Source organism: Temnothorax curvispinosus, unplaced genomic scaffold (assembly GCF_003070985.1).
Source record: "Temnothorax curvispinosus isolate PA1 unplaced genomic scaffold, ASM307098v1 QBEX01012826.1, whole genome shotgun sequence".
Lineage (NCBI taxonomy): Eukaryota > Metazoa > Arthropoda > Insecta > Hymenoptera > Formicidae > Temnothorax > Temnothorax curvispinosus.
Window position 1 is genome coordinate 10,089 of NW_020222606.1, and position 20,994 is coordinate 31,082.

At 44.4% G+C, this 20,994-nt stretch overlaps 1 protein-coding gene across 3 annotated transcripts; it reads right to left on the bottom strand.

Annotated features, from left to right (window-relative positions):
- Nucleotides 1-986: 986 nt before the first annotated feature.
- On the bottom strand, nt 987-20,623 carry LOC112462837 (metabotropic glutamate receptor-like). Of its 3 annotated transcripts, none has more exons than XM_025028894.1 (10): nt 20,409-20,623; nt 19,224-19,363; nt 14,418-16,371; nt 10,857-11,202; nt 9,825-10,308; nt 8,836-8,951; nt 6,607-6,878; nt 5,481-5,865; nt 4,759-5,230; nt 987-2,279 (listed from the first exon to the last, which is right to left on the bottom strand). In XM_025028894.1, the coding sequence occupies exons 3-10, from the start codon at nt 14,966-14,968 to the stop codon at nt 2,143-2,145; spliced, it is 2,763 nt and encodes a 920-aa protein (XP_024884662.1). In that variant the 5' UTR covers nt 14,969-16,371; nt 19,224-19,363; nt 20,409-20,623; the 3' UTR covers nt 987-2,142. The 3 variants fall into 3 exon arrangements, with proteins under 3 accessions (XP_024884662.1, XP_024884660.1, XP_024884661.1); XM_025028892.1 differs by having other exon boundaries at nt 19,224-19,753; XM_025028893.1 differs by having other exon boundaries at nt 19,538-20,623.
- Between the last annotated feature and the right edge of the window lie 371 nt (nt 20,624-20,994).

Consider the following 20,994-nt stretch of genomic DNA (forward strand, 5'->3'; position numbering starts at 1 on the left):
TTAATGAGTGATTAAAATAACTGTACTATATGTCGTTAAAGATAGAATTATTAGTCTTCTGTTGCTCAATGCGAAAAATTAAATTAAAATAAAGTCATGCAATTAGACATTTTTTTCGCTTTAGACAAAATCTTGCCAGTTAAGTTAATCGCAACTTGATTGTTCTTATATTGGCGAGAACGAAGAAAAATTGAAGGAAAAAAGCAGAATTTTAGGATTTATACTTATTCGTGTATATATATATATATATATGTATATATAGAAAAATGCTGCAGTAAATTCCTTATAAATTTAGTATCAGCAATACTAAATTGTATATGTAACAATAATTGTATTTAACTTAATAACGAAATTATATTTCTCCAGCTTGATATAAAGGTATGTTTCAAGATCGAGTAGCAATCGCGTGGTTCATAAATGTAAAGGTGAAATGTATAAAATTCGCAAACATCATCATTATATAGGCGTATCTCCGCCTGATGACCGAAAATGTCAACATTTATTTATTCATTGATTCCGTCTGATGCACACATCGATCGCTGTTTTATATTAAGACGATGTTTATTCCGTTTCGAAACGAACTTTTCTCTAAAGTTCTTGAAACGCTTGACGTATATTTATCGCAATCTCATGAGTCGCTGAATAATATAGTAAATATTAGAGTACCGATTTTTCATAAGTGCAAAAGATACCGATTCCGCGCTTGTCTCGTGAACTCCGCCCTCGATCTGATAACCGATGCAAAAAAATGCATAAATAAGGCCTATAAATATCTGAAGAAAGAAATCGTCACAGGCGCCGAAATTGTCGAGTTATTCATGTCTGCCGATCGCGCGGATCGTTACACCTGGTTTCTTAGAAAGGACGATGTAGGGCACCTAGTTTACTCTTTCTCTAGTAAGTCTGGTAAATTGAACCCGTACCGCATTTATACCGGTTTTCAGGAATGATGGATAACGGGTGGGAATAAATCACACGCTCCGACACGCCATTCAATAATTGTTTTATTCCAGGACCAATCTATCTCCCTTTCTCGCCGCGCTCGTTACAATAGAAAAGATATTAGTATTTTTTTCTTTCTCTCTCTCTCTCTCCTGTTTCTTTGGTACAATAATAACGCTCTTCTTCCTCGGTTATTCACAAAATTGATCAAACGTTTCAAAAAAGCTGTGAAACCGACGTAATAGGAAAAAGGGAGAAAAGAGAATTAGATGGTTATTCGTACATATAAGAGGAATCTTTCTCTCTCTCTCTCTCTCTCTCTCTCTCTTTAGTTTATGTATCGCGGAAAGGATACGTAATATATGTTTCCAAAATGCGGGAGAAACATTCGAGATAATTTTCACGTAATTTCCGAAACACTCGATCAGCCTCGTAAATCGCTTTAAAATGCGTAAGAAAAGGGGGGGCAGGAGGGGGCTGAGAAGAAACACTCGAGTCGAAAACAGTTGCATTCCCAATTAATATTCTCGATATTCCGTATAGTAGATATAATTGTGCTCGCTTTAAGTACATTTATTTATTGTCCATTGTGTACGATTATCACGTCTCGGAAAGCGCTCTCGGAGAGGCGGCGGAGTGGGGGTAGGAGTGGAGGGAGGCGCGTGTTAAATGTCCGATAAATAAACGAGGAGCTAAACGAATTAACGTAAGATCAACATTTACGCTCCTATCGAAATTATGCAAGACACAAAGTGCTCGGCTAGAATTAGTAGGTCACACGGTATACACATGCTCGATAAATGCACGTAAACGTACATATATGTGTTTCTTCATTTTTTATACGTATGTGTGAATGCGTGTTGTGTGCGCGCCCGCACACGTGTGTGTGTGTGTGTGTGTGTGTGTGTGTATATACATTTATATATAATTTATGCACAAGGACAACAGTAACAATAACGACAACAGCGATCATGATAACGACCAATGATCTCCGCTGAGAGAAGACGATCTCTCTCCTTCTCGATATGCTATGAACGACAGCCGCGTCGCGAGACGCTCAGCATCCTCGCCTTCGAATACCAGTTCGATTATATCAGTCTCCCCGATAACAGATTAAAATATCAATATTAGCGATTTGCTAATTTCAATCTCTCTTCGGATGCCGCTGCATCCCCAGGTAGTCACGATGAGGGGGGTGGTCTACAATTGCGCCACTTGCTCGTTGTTGGTCGTGCTAGACGTTAGCGAGATCTCGGTGACCCCCACGGACGTCCGCACCGCCGCGGTCAGGGCGCCTTGCAGGGGCACGTTCTCGCTCGCCGACTCGCAACCCGTGTCTGCAAAAATAAAAAATCGAAGCTTCATCAGTCACCTGGGTAGCCGGGTGGAGATGGGGCGGAAAACAGGAAGCGAACGTCAGGCTGCGAGCGCCTGTGGAACGCATTTAGGTGCTTTCCATTTACATCAAAACTCAGATAATTCTCACTTGTGACGTCGTTCTATCTTTTTTGGCAATTCATGAATAATAAAGACAGAATGACATCACAAGTGAGAATTATCTGAGTTTTGATGTAAATGGAAAGCAACTATTGTCGCGCACGCTCGAATTCCGCCGTGGAGAGATAGATAGAGAGAGGTCCTTCCACCGTTCGAGTGTCAAGTCAACACGTGCCGTCGCGATAAAATAATTGGATTTCTTCGCGTCGACCGTTGCGTTGGCGACATTCCGCTGCTGGCGGCAAGAACTTTATTACGAATAAAATAATTTCAGTAACAGACCGATCTTTTCGAGGGAAGAAGGGAAACGCTCGTTACCACGCCGCAGTCGTATCGAATTATATGACGTCAGAAGCGAGAAGTCGCGCGGACCGCGTTTTTTTCCCCTTGCGTGCCGCAAAGCGCTCGAAGCTCTTCCGCTCGCAAATCGATGACGAACTGAGAAATTCTGATCGATTATTATCAAGTGGATTAAACGGAAATCTCGCTTCTACTTTCTAACAGAATCGTTAATTTTTTTAACGAAAATGTTGAAATGCAATGTAATTCTCGAACCATAAATTCAAGGTCCATTTCCTCCGAAAGGGTGGGACTAATGCGCGCAGATTGAATCGTACGCGCGGAATAATAAAACACTAATGCGGGATGATAAAAAAAAACAAAGTATGTTTTTATCGATGAAACATGCCGAGTGCGATCGAAGAGAGGCTGGATTTATTTCGACAAAATAAGAAAGAGGGAAGAAGAAAAATTCGCCTGACTCCACGCTTGTGACATCGAGGTCGTAGTTTAATACGGCTGGGAAGAAATGGGAGCTTAAAAATTCGCTTTTTTAAACGAGAGAACGACCGATATTACGTAATCCCCGTCTCCGAATGCAGCCGCGAGACGTATGTACGATATCCGGCCGCGACACGTGAAATTTCTAAAATTTCCCGCGGATAATCCGCCCATAAATTCGCAAGAGAATAAAGGACTGAAGGACTGGCGGTGGCGCATATTAAGTTAATAATTTAGCACCGTTTAGACCGAATCATCCGGGGCGGGGGGGGGGGGGGGACCATTAGCGGGCGCGCGCGCGGACGCCCTGTAATCCGCCTCGTGATTGCGTAGCCGCTGCTGGGCGATGGTTAATCACGGGTTAGACGGTAGCAATAACGATTTTCACGCGGAAAATTAACGTTATTAATCGATCGACTTGAAAAGAGCTCGTAAAGGGTGAAACGACCGTTAAAGCCGAGCTGTTCTCGGACGGCCGCGTGCTTATAAATAAAGTATTTAATAAACTAAAAGCTTTCAGAATCTCCGTGCGGATTGGCCCAGATTTTCCGGCCGGGGCCGTTACAACAGCCGCGTTAATATCGAATATCAAGCCGTCGCGTCTCCCGCGTATCGATTACTTTCTTTTCGTGCGAGAGCGGCCGAACGGCGGCACGGCGCGGAGGCGATTCGTCGTCTTCGTCGACGGCTCGGATCGGATGTCACATCGGATTCTTCGATACAACGGCGAATTCAGCGCTGGATTTACATTGCAAGGCTTTTTTCAAGCCGTCCTGTAGAAAAGGGGAGGTCCACTCCTTTCTTATTTTTTACATTATTATTTATTCCGCGTCACCCTCGCGTCGCGCGCGGTCTGACAATCAACCTCGTAGGCAAAACTCATTGAATTGACTCATTCAAGATTGAATTGAGGGGTCTAAATTAACGTTACCGCTCCTCTATTTATCTCCTTTGTAATCTTATCATCATCTTCATAATCATCTTTTTAATCTCCTCGCTACTTTTTTCTAGACTTTTTAACAAATTTTTCAATATCAATTCTGCCAATTCTTTTAAAATATCAATTTGCTCATCTTATTAACTAAAATAATTATCAAACATATTATTTGTGCGTTATCAAAACGTGCATCAAATGTAGCGAGAAAATAAGGGATTAATTAACGTAATTAATCCTTCATTTCCTTGCTACATAATAATTAACAAACATATTATTTGTTCGCTAGCGAGATATAGCGAGAAAATGTGGGATTAATTACGTTAATTAATCCTCCATTTCCTATATTCGATATACGTTTTGATAGCGCTCAAATAATATGTTTGATAATTATTTATAGCTAATAAAGATGAGCGAATAGATATCTTATAAAAGGATTAAGTAATTAATTGTTGTTGTCCCCAAGAAAAAGAAAAGTTTTTTGCGGTGTGCAATATAGTTTTGCTCATTTTACCCGAAAAAAAGATCCTACGAAATTAACATGTCAGATCACGTAGCTCGGGATCGCGGGACGAGATCGTAATCACCAACGAGTTCAACCTCACATTTCGTCATGGACGACGCGCCGGCGCTGCTGCCCTGCTTCTTGAACGTGCTGCCCATGCAGACCTTGCCGCGTATATTCTTGTCCGGCTGGAAGACGATGATGTAGACCTTGGGCGAGTAGAGGCAGACCAGGGTGACAGACGCGCTCAAGCTGATCGCCACGCAGAGGGTCGTGATCTGCGTCTCGTGGGCGTTCCCGGTGCCGAAGTAGATCGGCACGAAGGCGAGCCAGATGATGCACGTGGTGTACATGGTGAAGCCGATGAACTTGCTCTCGTTGAAGTTCTCCGGGATCTTGCGCGTCTTCACCGCGTATACGGTTGAGATGAGGATCAGCAGGGCGTTGTACAGCTGGGAGAACAGGAAGCTCATGTCCTGGATGTTGCACTTGAGGATCACCTGACGGCGATCCGGATACGAGTACCTGGTCCCCGGCGGCTCGATGATCATCCAAACCAGCGTCAGCACCACCTCGGGAATCGAAAAGAAACCGTCTCTCTCTTTGTCTTGATGAAAAGAAACGCGTGAGAACGGGACAAAGTGTCTATTTTGAACCATATTTTAGAATACCTCTAATTATTATAAGTATACTAGATATTTTCGAAGATTACGGATCTATCTTTTTTATTCAAGATTATTAAAAATTAGATACGTAAATGAGAAGCACTTGGTTCGAAATGGGAACTTCGTTCCCCTACAATCGGGACCTGAATCCACTTACTTGGAAGGCGATCAGCGCGGCCGCTATGCAGACCTGTGACGTGGGGCTGATGTACCGCGGTCTGACGGCGGACCTCGAGGCCGAGTCGAAGATCCTGGCGATCCGGTTGGTCTTGGTGAGCAGGGCGCCGTACACGGCGCTGAAGCTCACGCCGACGCCGAAGCGCTGGAGGACGCAGGTCGCCGTGGTCGGCGTGGCGAGGAGCAGGAAGGTGTTCAGGTAACACACCAGCACGCCCGCCAGCAGGATCACGGTGAGTTCTCGTCCGGAGGCGCGGACCACCGGGGTGTCGCGGTGATGGAAGAGCAAGCACGCCACCGCCAGGGTCGCCACGATTCCTAGGCAGGATATTACCGCAGGTGCGATGGCGAAGGCGCTGCTCCACCTAACGAAAGGAAGTAAACGTGCAAACCACGTTTATTTAATTAGTATAATCTCTTTTTGTTAACCAACGCCCATTTTTGGAAAAATAAATAATAATGCTGCGAATTTCAGTGATAATGAATTCTCTTTCAATCTATCGGACAACACTCAACTCTGGGAAAGCAATTTTATTTTAAACTAATAACATAAATAATAATGAGTGTGCGATAAACAATCTATTTTTGGCCAATTTAATAATTTTATTTTAAAATTTTATTTTAAACTTCAACAACATAAATAATAACGAGTGTACGATAAACAATATGTTATATCCGCCAATTATGGGAAAAGCAATTTAAACTTTGTTAAAATAAATAATAATGAATATATACAATGATTTATAAATATAATTCTCTTTTAAAGTTTTTATTGGGTCGTCGCTAAATAAAGTCCATCGAAATCCGTCAAAGTTTTACAGAACGCTTTTGCATAAAACGAATTTACTTATTATATGTACTTATATAATTATATCTACTTATTATATGTACAACTCTTAAAATTTTTAAAGAATAAAATAAAATTCTTTTTTTTATAATCTTTAAAGCTATAAACCATAAACCCTCAAACTAAATTTATCTCTAGTTTTTCTTTTATCCCGAATTCTGCGATCGTTTCTATTAATCCTATATAGGATTAACATTCCGCGATATCTCTCAATGATTCTCAGCGTCGGAATGTCGAGGAAAGACGCGTGTGCGTATACCTGATATGATGGACCGGTAACTGATAGCACCCTCGTTTGTCAGGATGCGGCCAGAAGCCCGGGCCGCAGTCCATGCAGGTGTGCTCGTCGTAAACAAACTCGTACGCCTCGCATTGGTCGCACACCCAGCAACAAGTGTCACCCTGTTGCTTCTTTATCATACCTGGCTCGCAGGGCAACGAGCACGCGGAGATCGGTATATCCTTCGTCCCCCGCGCCCACACCATCTCCTCCGTACGGATGTCCAGGGAGTTGTACCATTTGCCCACCACCTGTCGACCAGAGATTTGGCACATGGTTGACCCGCCAGCTGAACCCCCGCAGGCGCAAATGTCTCGTTTCGCGATTTCGAAGCCAGTCAAATTTTCCGTCGGCTGCCAGTTAATCGCGCGCGAGAGAAAAATAGATAGATAAATAAAGAGAGAAGGAGAGAATGATTCTAAAATTTCTTCCACATTTTATCCGTATTTTAAAATAAAGATTTTTAAAGTTCTTTCTCTATTTTATCCACGTTTGCGTAATTTTCTTTTAAATTGCATTTTTATATGGATTTACGTTGCTTAATTTGTAAATTAAGCAACAATAAAACTATGAATAACTTATTTTTCAAATGCTCTTTATTATCGCAAATTGTTCAATTATTAATTATCAGTCCAATTGATTTAATTTGAATTATATTTTTAACGTCAATTTTATTGCTTCATTAACTTTTAATTTTCTCGTTCTCTATAAACACCGTTATATTATTTTTAGCTCGAGGGTTTCATTTTACCTCGGCTACCCCGGGCAAAAGCGGTTTCCCGGAAGCTCGCAGACTCTCGAAAGTACAGCCGTCGGGCAACTTTAATTACTCGTTAAAAAGACAGAGCCACTTCTTTGCGCACTCGCTTCGCCCGATTCCGTGTCGCGTCACATCGATCGCGCCGACTTTACACGGCGTATTAACGAGCTCGACGTTGTAGACAGTGGTATTCAAAAAAATAAATAGCGTGACGAGTAAATAAATAGCGGTAGTTTCCCGATTTGACAACCGTGATTACGCTAGAAACACGCGACGTTTGTAGCTGTCGAGAATTTTATTTCGACCTGTTGTATAACAGCGAAAAATGTCGGGGCAGCATTTTTGGCATTGGCTTCGCAATTTAAAGCTCCAACTTAAACACTCTTAAAATAAAGATGGACACTTTGCTTTGCAATTTTGCTCGAATCTGGATAAGGCTTGTTAGACCCTATCATCAAGAGTTCAATCATTAACGATTGCAAAGTTCGAAGTTCGAACGCTGTTCACACAGATTACTCGACCACCGGAAAACCTCTATTGATCTCTGAGTGATAATGTTAAAGTTCGAAAACCGAGAAATGTTGATGCAGCATTTTTTATGTCGGCTTTACAATTTCTAGATAAAAATTATAAGGTAAAATTAAATACTATTTTGCCCTTTTTCGTCCGAATTCAAATTGGGTTCGTTAAAATCTATCTTCAAACGACTGTAATATTTGAGCATGCAATTCAAACACTTTCAAATTGGTCGATCATCGGAAAATGTCATGCGGTGCTTCGTGCATGTGTTAACAAGTGACGATGAGAATTAAAATTCGCGAAAACCGAAGGGTATCAGTGCAGCATTTTTCATATCAACTTTACAATCTCCAGACAAAAAATTTATTAAAATAAAATTAGACACTCTGTTTTGCCATTTTGTCCGAATTCACACAAATCAGGTTCGTTAAATCCCATCTCCAAGGTGTTCAAACGACTGCAATGTTTGAGCACAAAATTCAAACATTCTCAGATTGCTCGATAATCGGAAAATGTGCGCTGCTTCATTCGTGTTAACGAGTAACAATGGGAATTAAAATTCCATGAAAACCGAGAAGCATCAGTGCATTTTTTATACCGACTTTGCAATTTCCAGACTAAAATTCCATTTAAATAAAATTCAGCACTTTGTTTTGCCATTTTGTTCAAATTCAAATCAGGTGCGTTATAGAACTTATCTCCAGGGGATTTTCATCGGAAAATCTCGAGCGCTACCTTGTCCGCGTATTAGCGGAGCGATGATGAAAACTAAAGTTTGCGAAAGCGAGAGGTGAAGGGAGGGGGGCGACTTCCTGGGGAGTTCCAATTGAATTTATCGCTCTCGGCGGGCAGAGAGTTCGTTCAATTATGCATCGGCGATGGGTATAATAGCGCGTAACAATAATTAGAGCGCTCGGAATGAGCCTTACCCGATAGTGATAGCCATTCGCGCCATTGTTGTTCGTCCCCTTGCGAAAATTGAGGATTTCGTATCGCGCCAGGCCATCTCCGTGCTCGTCGAATTTCACCAAGCTGCCGGCGGCGTCTGCAAAATAACTCGAAATGGCTGCAAATTTCCGTCGCGGCCGCGAGCCCCGAGGCGAGACATTCAGCCGCAAATTAATCCATAAAAGCTATTAACAATAAGTCTATACATGAACCTAGAGTTTATTTCAACGCTTATTCATGTTACGTGCACGTCTTCAAAAATTGATGTTTTCGGACAATTTAATTATTGGCAATATTAATTATATTATTGGCAATTTTTCTACTTCTATTATATTCTTCAGTCTTTTCTACCCCTATTACATATATAACTCTTTTAAATTTGGTTAACTAAACCCGAAGTTATACGCGGCGATCAAAGTTCCGAGGTCCATGTATATGGACAGTGTAGCCTCAAGTGGTTGAGACTTGAAGTGTAGCCTTTAAGAGTTACCGGTTTAACTTCGATGACGACAGCTCTCTCGTGTAATAATATTGTTCAACGGAAGCTTAATAATATCCCGAAACAAAGACTGAAAAATGAAACAAGAAACGTCACGCGTGCGCGGACGGGAAGATGCAATGTGAATAACTCTCAAATTCGATTTGACAGCACTCTATTTTTGAAAGATTCTCACTTTTCATGAAGCCGACAGGATTCAATTCTTCTCGATCGATCGTTTCGCCGATTATCCCATCCAACGCTATTTCATCGAGCATTTCTTTAGCGTACCCTCTTCTCCCGCCCACCCTTCCCGGCGGTTCTTCAGGCACCCTTGGAACGAAAGGGTGTAAGACGAACGAAGGAGAAGAGACAGAGGGGAGGAAAGAAAAGAAAAAAGAAGTACAAAAGAGGCGAACAAACGGCGCGTCGCGCCGTCACGATTATTCCCGTTTTGTGCGGAAGACGACGCGCGCCGTCATCGATACTCACCTACAAAGGACACGTTCAGCAGATAATTCTTATAGAACGCGCCGCGGTCGTAGTTGGCCATTGACGAGCATATGCCTTTTCTGTGCCCGCACAGGTCGTGGCGCAGCTTGTTGAGCGCGAGGGCGAACGCGTAGACCGCGTCCACGACAAATTGCACCTTGGACTCCTGCTCGTAGCCGCTCGCCGCGTTGAGCCTGAGCTCGGGACGGCAGCTCTGATTGCCGATGCCGGTCCTCCATCCGACCTGCGGGCCGAGACGCTCGTAGGCCGCCGTGTCTCTCCGCAGAGTGCAGCCGAACACCTCCTCCCAGTACTCGCCGAACCACGGATTCCGCCGATTGTTCTCGGGGGTGAGCGATCCCATGTAACTGTCGAATTCGGGGATGTTTTCCGATTGCAGCTCGACGGTGATCGCGCCTTCGGCCTCTTCCTCGAGACCCTCGACCAGCTTGCCCTGCCGGCCCCAGCCATCGCTGGCCAGCCACTGTGACATTCGAGTCGTTGTTTGAGGAATTTTTAGAGCGCAAAAATCACCGAAACCCCGTTTTTATTTCAGCACAATAGTAACAATGACGAAGATGAAAAACTGAGTTTTCATAGAAATTTTATTTCAAGGAAAAAAAACCGCGAGACAAGCTTCAAAACAATTTCGATACGCTTCGGAAAACAACTTGCTGGCAATACGAAGACCCTGCACAAGAAATAGCGAACGTTTGGAGAAAACGATAGCTTTCTTTTATCCTCGATGTTTATCTGACTTATTTCCGCGTTTCTTATTTACTTTTTATTCTCTGCACTATGCGCGTTCCTTGTTTTAAATATTTAATTTATTATATTTATTATTTAATAGTCGAATAAGACTCTGTATGTAGATCGAAAAGTATATTTAATAGTTATTAAACTATTTTTGTTTTTGAATTTAACATCTCTCGATTGCTCGATAGCTATAAACTAATAATAAGAAGAGATACAGGGCTGGTTCCATGCTACCAGCGATGCTATGGCTCTACAATAATTATCCCGGCTACCGACCTGAAACGGCTGGCTGAGGTTTGACCGTCTCGCGGCCTCAAGGATGCCGCGGGCGTCCTCCGCCCGGGTGAAGAGGACAATCGCGCGGGCGTTCGGCTTTTTGCTCAGACGCTGGATGATGTCGTCGAACACTTTGTCGTCGGCGGCGCTAGGCACCTTCAGCGCGGCCGCGATGCAGACGTTACGCTCGGTCGCCTCGCGCGTGAACACCTCGATCCCGTATTCGCCGTAACTACCCTCAGAGTACACGGTGGAGACGTACGACCAGTTGGCGCTCTTCACCACATCGACCAGCGCGATCGACTGGAAGGTGTCCGGCGGTACCGTTCTCGCGAAGTAGTCGAACCTGAAGATCGAATCAGCGGAACACTGGGAATGCACTCGATTCGACTTGAGACAGTCAGAATGTATGTGATTATTTATTTGTTTTATTTAAATATATGATTATATATTTTTTATATTATATATGTTAATTTATACTATATATTATTTATTTTCCAGGCTTAGACAAGAAGGAAATACAGCAATCGTACCACCAACAAGGTGCACGCATCAAGAGATTATGCCGGAAAGATAAAAACAGCTACATGGAAAGGATATGTAAGGAGATTGAAGGCCATCAGCAGAGAAACAAAACCAGGGACCTCCTTTTCAAGAAAATCAAACAGATAACCCGAGATTTCAAACCGCAGTCGATGAGCATATACAGGACGAGCAAGGACGAACCTTGACGGAGCACAACAAAATCTGCAAGAGATGGCAAGAGTACTGCCAATCCCTCTTTGAAGATCAAACAGAGAAACTCCTTCAGGGATACCCCAGCATGGCTAACCAGGAGCCTGAAATACTAAGATCAGAAGTTGAAGCCGCCATTAAGAAACTGAAAACGGGAAGATCCGCGGGAGCGGATGAGATTGTGGCAGAGATGATCGGTGTTGGCGGCGCCCATATGGTGGACCTGCTGCACGTCCTGTGCAACAAAATCTGGAAATCTGGGAGATGGCCGGATGACTGGATGGCAGCCATATTTGTACCCATACATAAAAAAGGCCCAACAACAATCTGCTCTAACTACCGCACAATAGCTCTGATCTCCCATCCAAGTAAAATACTGCTCCACATCATTCATGAGAGGCTGAAAGCTTACATCCACCCGGAGATCCCCTAAGAACAGGCAGGATTTATGCCGGGGCGAGACACAAGGGAACATATTTTAAACATCAGACAGATAATAGAAAAACTGAGAGAGTTTAACAAATCCGGATATCTGTGCTTCGTCGACTACCAAAAGGCCTTCGATCAGGTAAGATGGGATGGTTTATGGAGCATCATGACAGAAATGGGAACCCCGCAACACATCACCCGCCTTATCGCCAATCTTTACAAGGCTCCAGTGACACAGGTGAAAGTGCAAGGTCACTTAAGTGATCGATTCACAGTGCACAGAGGGCTGCGTCAGGGTTGCATCCTCTCTCCGATACTGTTCAACTTGTATGGGGAATGGGTCATCAGAAAGGCCGCATACAACTGGGACGGCGGAATTACCGTTGGAGGAAGGAAAATATCAAACCTCCGATATGCGGACGATATAACGCTCCTGGGAGAGTCAGAAGAAGAAATCACATCAGCCTTGATTGCCAAAGTAGAAGAAGTCAACAAAGAGGTGGGCTTGAAAATAAACACCGCAAAAACCAAAATGATGATAATCAACAGATCATTAGAGGGACAATTACTTCCAGACTATGTAGGCGGAATCGGAGTCGTGAGGGACTTTATATACTTGGGCGCAAAAATAACAAACACAGGCAGCTGTGAACCGGAAATAAGAAAAAGAATCGCTATGGGGAAGACTGCAATCGCAAGACTAACACATAGAAAGACCGCGGCATAAGCAAAGAAACAAAAATAAAGCTAGTAAAAACACAAATATTCCCCATCGCCTACGCTGCCGAATCCTGGACAATGAAGGCGGCCGACGCTTTCGAGATGTTTGCATGGAGACGTATGGTCAGGGTATCCTGGGTCGAGAGACGCACAAATGTATCGATTCTAAACGAGCTGAACATCACAGATAGACTAACTAAAAGCATTCAAAGATCCATCCTACAGTACTTTGGCTATATAATGCACAGGGACAACGACTCTCTGGAAAGGCTGGTAATACAAGGAAAAGTGGAAGGAAGGAGGCCCCGAGGGCGATCACCAACGCAATACGTCGATCAGATCGCCGGACTGACGGATTCCTCTGTATACGATTGCATCCGTACAGCAGAAAACAGAGAAGAATAGCAAGAGAAGATACGGCTATTGTAGATTGTCACACATTATCACGGTGCCCGGCACCGGACTACACGATTAAGAAGAAGAAGAATTATTTATTTTATAATTTATATTATATGTTGTAAAAATCTATTTGGTTTTTATACTATATACGCATTATATATATATATATATATATTTAAATAACGCTCGCGGAAAAAAAATCTCAGAAGGCTCAAATAATTAGAAATCAATAAATAAAAAAGAGAGGACATAAAGCTACAACAGGATGTTTGTTTCGTAATTTTCAATTTAATTTAATTTAATTTAATTAAAGATTACGACACAAACATCTTATTGTGATTCTGTGCCTCTATCTTTTATTTATATATTTTTTTCTACTGTAAGAAAGAAATTTTAAGACTATCGTTAATAAGAAAGTGAAAGACCAACAGTTTTAATATTATTAATTAAATGGGAATCTATTATTATCAATCCTGGATTACTAACAATTCATCTTCTAGATATATTTGGGAGACTAATGATTAGTAATGGGAATCGATAACTTTTAATTAACGTGCAACCTTGAGATATACGTTTAAATGATCGTTTCTGCGAATGTGTACTCGTCAAAGTCAGCCATAACGAGTGTTTGAACAGTAGTAGGAAATCTTCCTATGGCAATTACTCGCGAGGTCGACAAACGATGTCAAACTAACAAGCATCTGACGGGAATGTCAGATGCTCACATTAATTATAATTGAGACCTTATCGGGCAAATCGAAAATTGTTCGAATCAATAATTGATCAAACGTAAGTTTCGAAAAAGGAGATTATAAATTTTTCATGAAAAAGTCAAAGTTTATTCGAAAGCTATATGAATTCTGAAGTATAATAGACCGATCGTTCAAATATATAAAGTTGTAAAGCAGACCTTTGCGAAATACGACTCGAATAACTCGATAACGAGCCATTAAAAAATATATATTTCTAATTAATCGTGCTCTCATGGAGATTTGAAGATAATCTACGATTATTAGATTGGCACAAAACTTGTTTTATCGTTTTTCTATCTCTCCTGTCATTTTTGTCATTCCTTATTAAATTCTATCTTAAATAAGATCACTTTTTCAACTATCAAAAAAAAAATTTAAGTTACTTCCAAAGAGAGAAATATTCTTCTATGACATTTGCAAGCTTACTTTTCGAACTGCAGTTTCCCACTTTACTCGAGAAGTCAACTTTTGCGCCAATAATTTAATATTTAAAAGTGTACCAACTTTGACTGAAGAATTTATCTACCTGGTCTTGTCGCTGAGCGCCTTGGCCGTGGAAGCTGGCGATATCTGAGGGATGTGAAAGAGCCGCAGCAGATTCGCCACCTGCAACGACACCGAGCTGTAGGAGCCGCCTACGACCCCGAAAATGGGCCCCGCGCTCGCGGTCCTCTTCACCCTGGGCGTCGACTTGTCCGCGCACTCCAGCACGCTGATGTCGATGTTGGACAGAGACGCCCGGACGAAATGCAGGCTCTGATTGAGCGCGTACGTATCGCGGCCGCACGTGTCGAGGATGTGCACGCCCAGCAAGACGCCCGGCAAGATCTTGTCCTGCTGATTGATCTGATCGACGGCGAAAAGCATCGCCTCGAGACGCTGCACGCCCCGGTGATAGATGTTGGGCCCGCACGCGGTTGGGCCGCCGCCCTTCTCATGCACCGGGAACAGTCCGCCCAGGACGATGTCGCCGGGTATCAGCACCGCCTCGTTGTGCATCCTCAACTGCACCATCGACAGGGTCGTCAAACGCTGCAGCGTCAAGATCAGCAGCAGCAACGGCCAAGGCTGGTGCATCTTAACTGCCTTGATTGCGCGCCGTGTCTCACGCCGCTCTTGACAGTCCGCGTTTTCTCGTGAGGTAATCCTAGGATCCTTGGTCCGTCGCGCCCGTTACATCTGTCGGGATGAAGTTCCTACCTTGAGCCGAGCGCCTATCTCGAAGCGAAGTGTTTTCCATCCTCTGCTCCTTGATTCTCTCTGCATTTTCGCGATCGATCGGCACACTGTTCTCCTCTCGTTAACAAGCAGATAAATTATTTCCCTAACATTGAATTGACGGTATTAATTGCTCGATTACAGCCGGGGTCCCTTGGAATTTCGAGATTAGGAATATTTACCACACTCCCCGCTAGCAAGATCCCGGTCAACACGTAGGAAGACGCTTCTTCGATTCGCGCGGGGAAAAAACTAAAACACCGGATTCCCCGCCAGCGATCCCGGTATTCGCGCACCACTGACCGCGAGCTTTTTGATCGTCCTTCGATCGTCGTTCGACCGATCGGACGCGCTTTTTCGCGTTAGGCATCCCTTCGGGGGAAAGTACAGACGATAAAGAACCAATAAATCCCGAGAGTGTGCGTCGAGCCCGTCTTTCACGAGTCGCCTCGGGCGTTCCTCGGATTCCTCACGTTGTATATTATCTCTGCCTGAGTTTTCCCCGCAGCGATTTCTTTTTCCTCTCTCTCTCCCTCTCTCGTCTCCGCTTTATTCTCTGAACAAATACTAGAGTTCGGTTCGAGAAAATGGGCAAGCGACGAGCACGGAATTTTCTCCGGAACTCTTCCAAGGAAGGCCTTAAAGCGTCCGATGCGATTATCGTGAATCCTAGTTGTTCCAATGAACGGTTGTTCCGGAATCGGAATGGGCGAAGGTATCGGGCGAACTCAGGTGCCGGAAAGATCGCTCGACGTCGTTTCCAGCCTCGGTGTCGTCGTCGTCGTCGGCCTTAACGTCCTCATGGCCATCGAGAACCTCCCTCCTTCTCCTCCTCCTCCTCCTCCTCGAGCTAGGGTTCCGTTGAATTTCCGGCTCTTCTTCTTCCGTCGTCGTTATAGAATAATCCTCCTTCCCCCTTCCCCGGACACGCGACTGTCCCTTCCCTTCGTCTTCTGTCTTCCAGGATATTACTTTTATCTCGCTTTCCCTATCGTTTTTTTTTCCTCAGGTGAATTTCCGACTCGTTACACGGATTTAATTTCACCGAGTCTAACGAGCATGAGATAACGGCGAATCCGGCTTTAAATCCGAGATGGCATATCGGCGTAGTCTTGTTTTGAATTTCAAAGCGACGACGACCCAGTTCGAGGACGACGGCGACGAGGCGCGACCGCTTCGCTGCTTCTGTTCTTCCCCATTTACGTCCTTCTCAAGATAAGGGCGGTCGTGTAAGGGCCAGAGTCGTGGGTTTCGCGACAATCCTGCAAAATTCCACAAACGATCGAATGGAACTGACAAGGGAAGGCTCGGAGCTCTGAACTTGGCCGATTTTGATGAAACTTGGCAGGTTTACAGAAAAAGTTCCCCTAAATTTAATGATACCTTTATTTGGGTGTCGACAGTCAACCGTTCCCGAGATATTTTAATAATAAATTTAGTGGCATCTTTATAGAGTAGAGTTCATTAGAATACTCACAGACGAGTATTTGTGACATAGTGAATATGGTATTGTAGACTCGAGTCATTTAAATCCTGCAATCATTTGATTTTTTTTATATAATAATGTTTTATGATGAAAATAATTATTGTTGATATAAAAAATAAATTACTTTAAATTTTAACATAAAAAATCTATATTATATAAATTATAAAATATAAATAGTCATGAGATATAAAATGACGTATAAATGAAATAATTCTAATAAACTCTACTCTAAAGACGCCATTGCACTAAATTTATTATTAAAATATCTCGAAAACGGTCGACCAAATAGGAATACCATTACATTCGCGGAAACTTTCTATGTAATCCTGCCAGGTTTCATCGAAATTGGCGGAGCTGGAGTCCTGAGTCTTCCCTTGTGAGATCCCGATTTACTCGATTTGTTTATTACAGACGATCGCGTATAACGTTAAAAGAGTACGTCGTTGCGCGATCCGTCTAAACTTTCCCGGAAACGAATGGTCATGCCGCGAGAGGGTTGAGAGAACGAGAGGGAGAGCGGAATCTCCCCTCCTGGGAGGGGAAAATTATCGGCGGTGCGATGAAGGCGGCTTTCGAGCGAGCGGACTGCGCCATAGACAGAGAACTCGTATCGGCCTCTCGCCCGCCTATATCGCGCATCCGCTTTTCGGACTAATAATTTCGCCGACGACTTCCGGCCCGTGATTGCTCGGGAAACTGCTAATGCGTGCTACGTCCTGCATGCAGGGCGTATATGTATGTGCGGGCGCATCGGCATGTCGGAGCGCATATTGACGGGGATGGGAGGGGGGAGAAGGGCGCGACGGGGGTGGCGAAGATGGAGAGGAGTGGCAGCGTGGGCGAGGATCGGGCAAGGGCAAGGGCGCGAATATATACATATAAATACGGGTATATCGCGAAAATGTGTATATACACGTATATCTCGAGATTGCCACCGTAATCCCCGTAATCCCGTTTGACTCGAACGAAAACGGGAGAACGGGTCGTTTCTCCTCTCCTCCCTCTCTCTCTCTCTCTCTCTTATACGTTCCTCTCGTTCCCCGCAGGGTGGAAATAACGCGCGAGCGCGAGGGCGTGATTGTGTAAACACGCGTAATATCGCGAATCTCAATCGGGATCGCCCCGGTAATCCCGGTACCATTCGACCCGTCGATGAAACGCATGGAGGGAGGGGGGAGAGGACGGAGAAGAGGGCCGAGTAGGAGGAAAGCTCATTCCTCTCGCGTTCGGCGAGGGCGAAGGGGGGAAGTTGTAACCGCGTGGAAATAGCTCGCAAACACAAGGGCGTGATTATGTAAACACCGGTAATATCGCGAATCGCTTCGAGATTGCCCGAATAATCCTGAATAATTGTCCGACTTATCGAGGCGCGTGGCGCGCGAGAAGGGATGAAGGGGGCAGAGGGATCGGGAAAAACAGGAAGTTTTTCCTTCGCCATTCTCTTTTCGGGGGAATAACTGCGTGGAAATAACGAGCGCCGGGGAGGGAGGACGGCGGAATCGAGCGCCCAGATTGCTTCCGGCCGTTCGCTTCCATCGTGCATCGCCGCTAATCGACGGGCGTCTTTAATAATTTCCAACATCTTCAACACACAAATCGCGATCGCGATAGCAGCGCGGTGGAAAAAAACGCCCGCCCGGCGCGGCGACTCGCCTCATTTAGCTAATTAAAAAGCGGAGTTTAATGCGTCGCGCGACGTCCAATGCGGCGACACGTGTCTTTCTTTTACACACAATTTCCTCTCGCGATATTATTTTCATGTTATAAACATAAAAAAAAATCCTGCAGTAAATACAATAATATTTATATCACATATGTCTCCCTGGCAAATTTCCGTGGTATACACAAGTTTCATATTTAACAAAAAGACTCGATGTAAAATAATTAGCTCTTTTATGATGTTTTCCAGTATCGCTGTTTGCCTTTTATGCGGGAAAAGGTTAAGAATCGTAGAAAAAAAGAAATAATAGAGGTCAATACGAGACAAACAAACGAATCAATGAAGATGCGAAAAATTCAATCGAAGCGTAGACAAAGCGAAGTATACGAAGGATTACTATATGTGTAATAGGGACGTTTCGATTCTTTTATCTTTAAAAGAATAATGAATCAATTCTCTGTCCAAACCTTCGACTTGTACCGGCCTCTACTGTTTCTCATTTTTACGCCTCGATGGTTTTTTTATTAACAATTAGATCTTTACCCTCGAAAATAGATAAAAGATCATCGATATTAATTCAATATCGAAACTCACATCATATAACATAAAAGATTAAAAAATATATAATTTAATTTTACGATTTAAACGCTTAATATAAAGTATATAATACGTAAATATAAATTAATAAGATAAAATTGATAAAAAATAATTTCTAATTTCGACTTTCTTACAACTCGACAAAATGTTTTTAATAAAATTCACTCTTGTAACTTTTATATTTGATTTAAAATATATAATATATTCACTTCTATGTGATAAAAAGAGAGAATTAACAAAACATAAGAGTTTAACAAACATGTAACATTATTTCCTAGCTGAAACGTTTTAAAAAAATTTGCGCCTCCGACAACTAACTAGATAATTTCCTTTGTAACTTAACGAAGTTTTTATCGCACGGCTGTACGTACCGATAATCGCCACGCCTCGGTGAAATTCTCCGTCGTGATAACAGCATCGATCCGTTCCAGGGGATCCAGTGGGAATTCAGGGCGATAGATCCTCCCGTCGGCTTTTGTCGCTCGTGCAGTCTCAACAGGATAAACCAATTCTTCAACAAACGAATCGTCTCGAATGGCTCTCTTCGAGTCCGCCCGTCGCACGTCGGCGGGCAAAATCCCCCCCGTCCTTCGTCGATCCAAAATCGATTCGTCCTCCCGAACGATCTCCCCGCGATCGTTTAAAGGTCGCAGATCGAAATCGCCGCCGCGTACCCCGCGCGCACCTTTGCCACCGGTCCGCGTCGTCCGACTAATTAGCCGCGATCGATCCTCTCGCAAGGCGAGAAACAACCGGACAACTCCTCGCTCGCGCTGCCTGCCTGCCTTACGAAGCACGTATCCCGATCCCTCCGACTTTCCCTCTCGTTTGTTTCGTCTTTCACTCTCTCCGCGCGGGGGTTGCCCGCGTAAAATCCCCCCTCCCGACACGCGACTCGCGTCTACCGGTGAAGAATCCGGAAAGTCCTCTCTCTCTCTCTCTCTCTCTCTCTCTCTCTCTCTCTCTCTCTCTCTCTCTCTCTCTCTCTCTCTCTCTCTCTTTTATCGCGCTGTCTTATCGCATTCCCGCGAATACTTCGACTCGACGACGCGACGGTGCGTGGGAAGTCGGACGTCTCGTGATCGGCGTTTTGTCATCGTTCTCGCGATTCGGCGAGTCATTCCGCGGGTCTCGAGCTACGTGCACGTCGTCATTGTTGGGCGTTGATCGGATGGACGAGATCAGATTCGAAGATTCTTATTCGTCACTCTGAATCCAAAGAGGACGGACATCCCTTAACGTCGCTTTTCCTGTTTTTCGCCCTCGTCGCGATCTCGCGGAATCGCGCGGATCTTTTCCGCGAACGTTCGCATCGGTGAGGAAAAACACGCTCCTCGACACTCCGCGAATGTCGAAACTAAACAGGAAGCGAAAGCTCATCACGATTTTCGCAGATTATATACCTCGGAATTTCGCGAATCCCGAGCCGCAAGGATTCAGCGGATGGATTCTTAGAATCGGGAATGAGAGAAAAAGAGAGAAGGGCAAGAGAGAAAGAGAGAGAAAAGATCGTTTCCAGCGGCTCGATGTAACTCGGAGACACCCTTCCGTCTCACTTTTAATCCCTTCGCAGTGGCGATCGGTCGGACAAGCAAACGAGACGAGAGAGAAGGCTAGGGAGAGGACTTTTTATCCCTCGCTCTCGCGTGGATGATCGTCTACTCGCGTCCCCGCGGGGGATGTCGTATCTCGCGCGACAGCGAGCTCGAAAGAGCGGGGGTGACGTCGCGATTGCAGCCGCCACAGCACGACTGGCCGAACGGGCCACCGAGCGAGCGGGCCACCACCGAACCACCCCCTTCTCGAGCGATACCACCCTCTTTCCCTTCTCATCCCTCAACCCCGCCGTTTCGCTCTCGGTTCCGCTCGGTTCCACCCGTCGTCCCTCTCTTTCTCTCCCTTTCTCTCTCTCTCTCTCTCTCCCTCTGTCGAGAAAGCGCGCGTTCGCCGCTCTCTCCGCCACGCAGTGCCGTGTTACGAGTCTGCGATTTTCGCGCGACTTCTCGTCTCCCGTGAATCTGCGAGTCCTAAGAGAGTAAGGGGAAGAGAAAGGAGAACCGTGGTCGGGGATCCTCGAGTGAAATTTTCTGGGATAAAAAAAGAAGCACGAGTCGGCTTTTTCGCGGCATCTCGAGGGGCGAC

Coding starts and splice junctions, on each gene's coding strand:
- LOC112462837 (XM_025028894.1), bottom strand. CDS start 14,968: ATGCACCAGCCTTGGCCGTTGCTGCTGCTGATCTTGACGCTGCAGCGT. Junction 10,309..10,856: donor ACCTCAGCCAGCCGTTTCAG/GTCGGTAGCCGG, acceptor CGAATGTCACAG/TGGCTGGCCAGCGATGGCTG. Junction 6,879..8,835: donor CGAATGGCTATCACTATCGG/GTAAGGCTCATT, acceptor TCTGGTCGACAG/GTGGTGGGCAAATGGTACAA.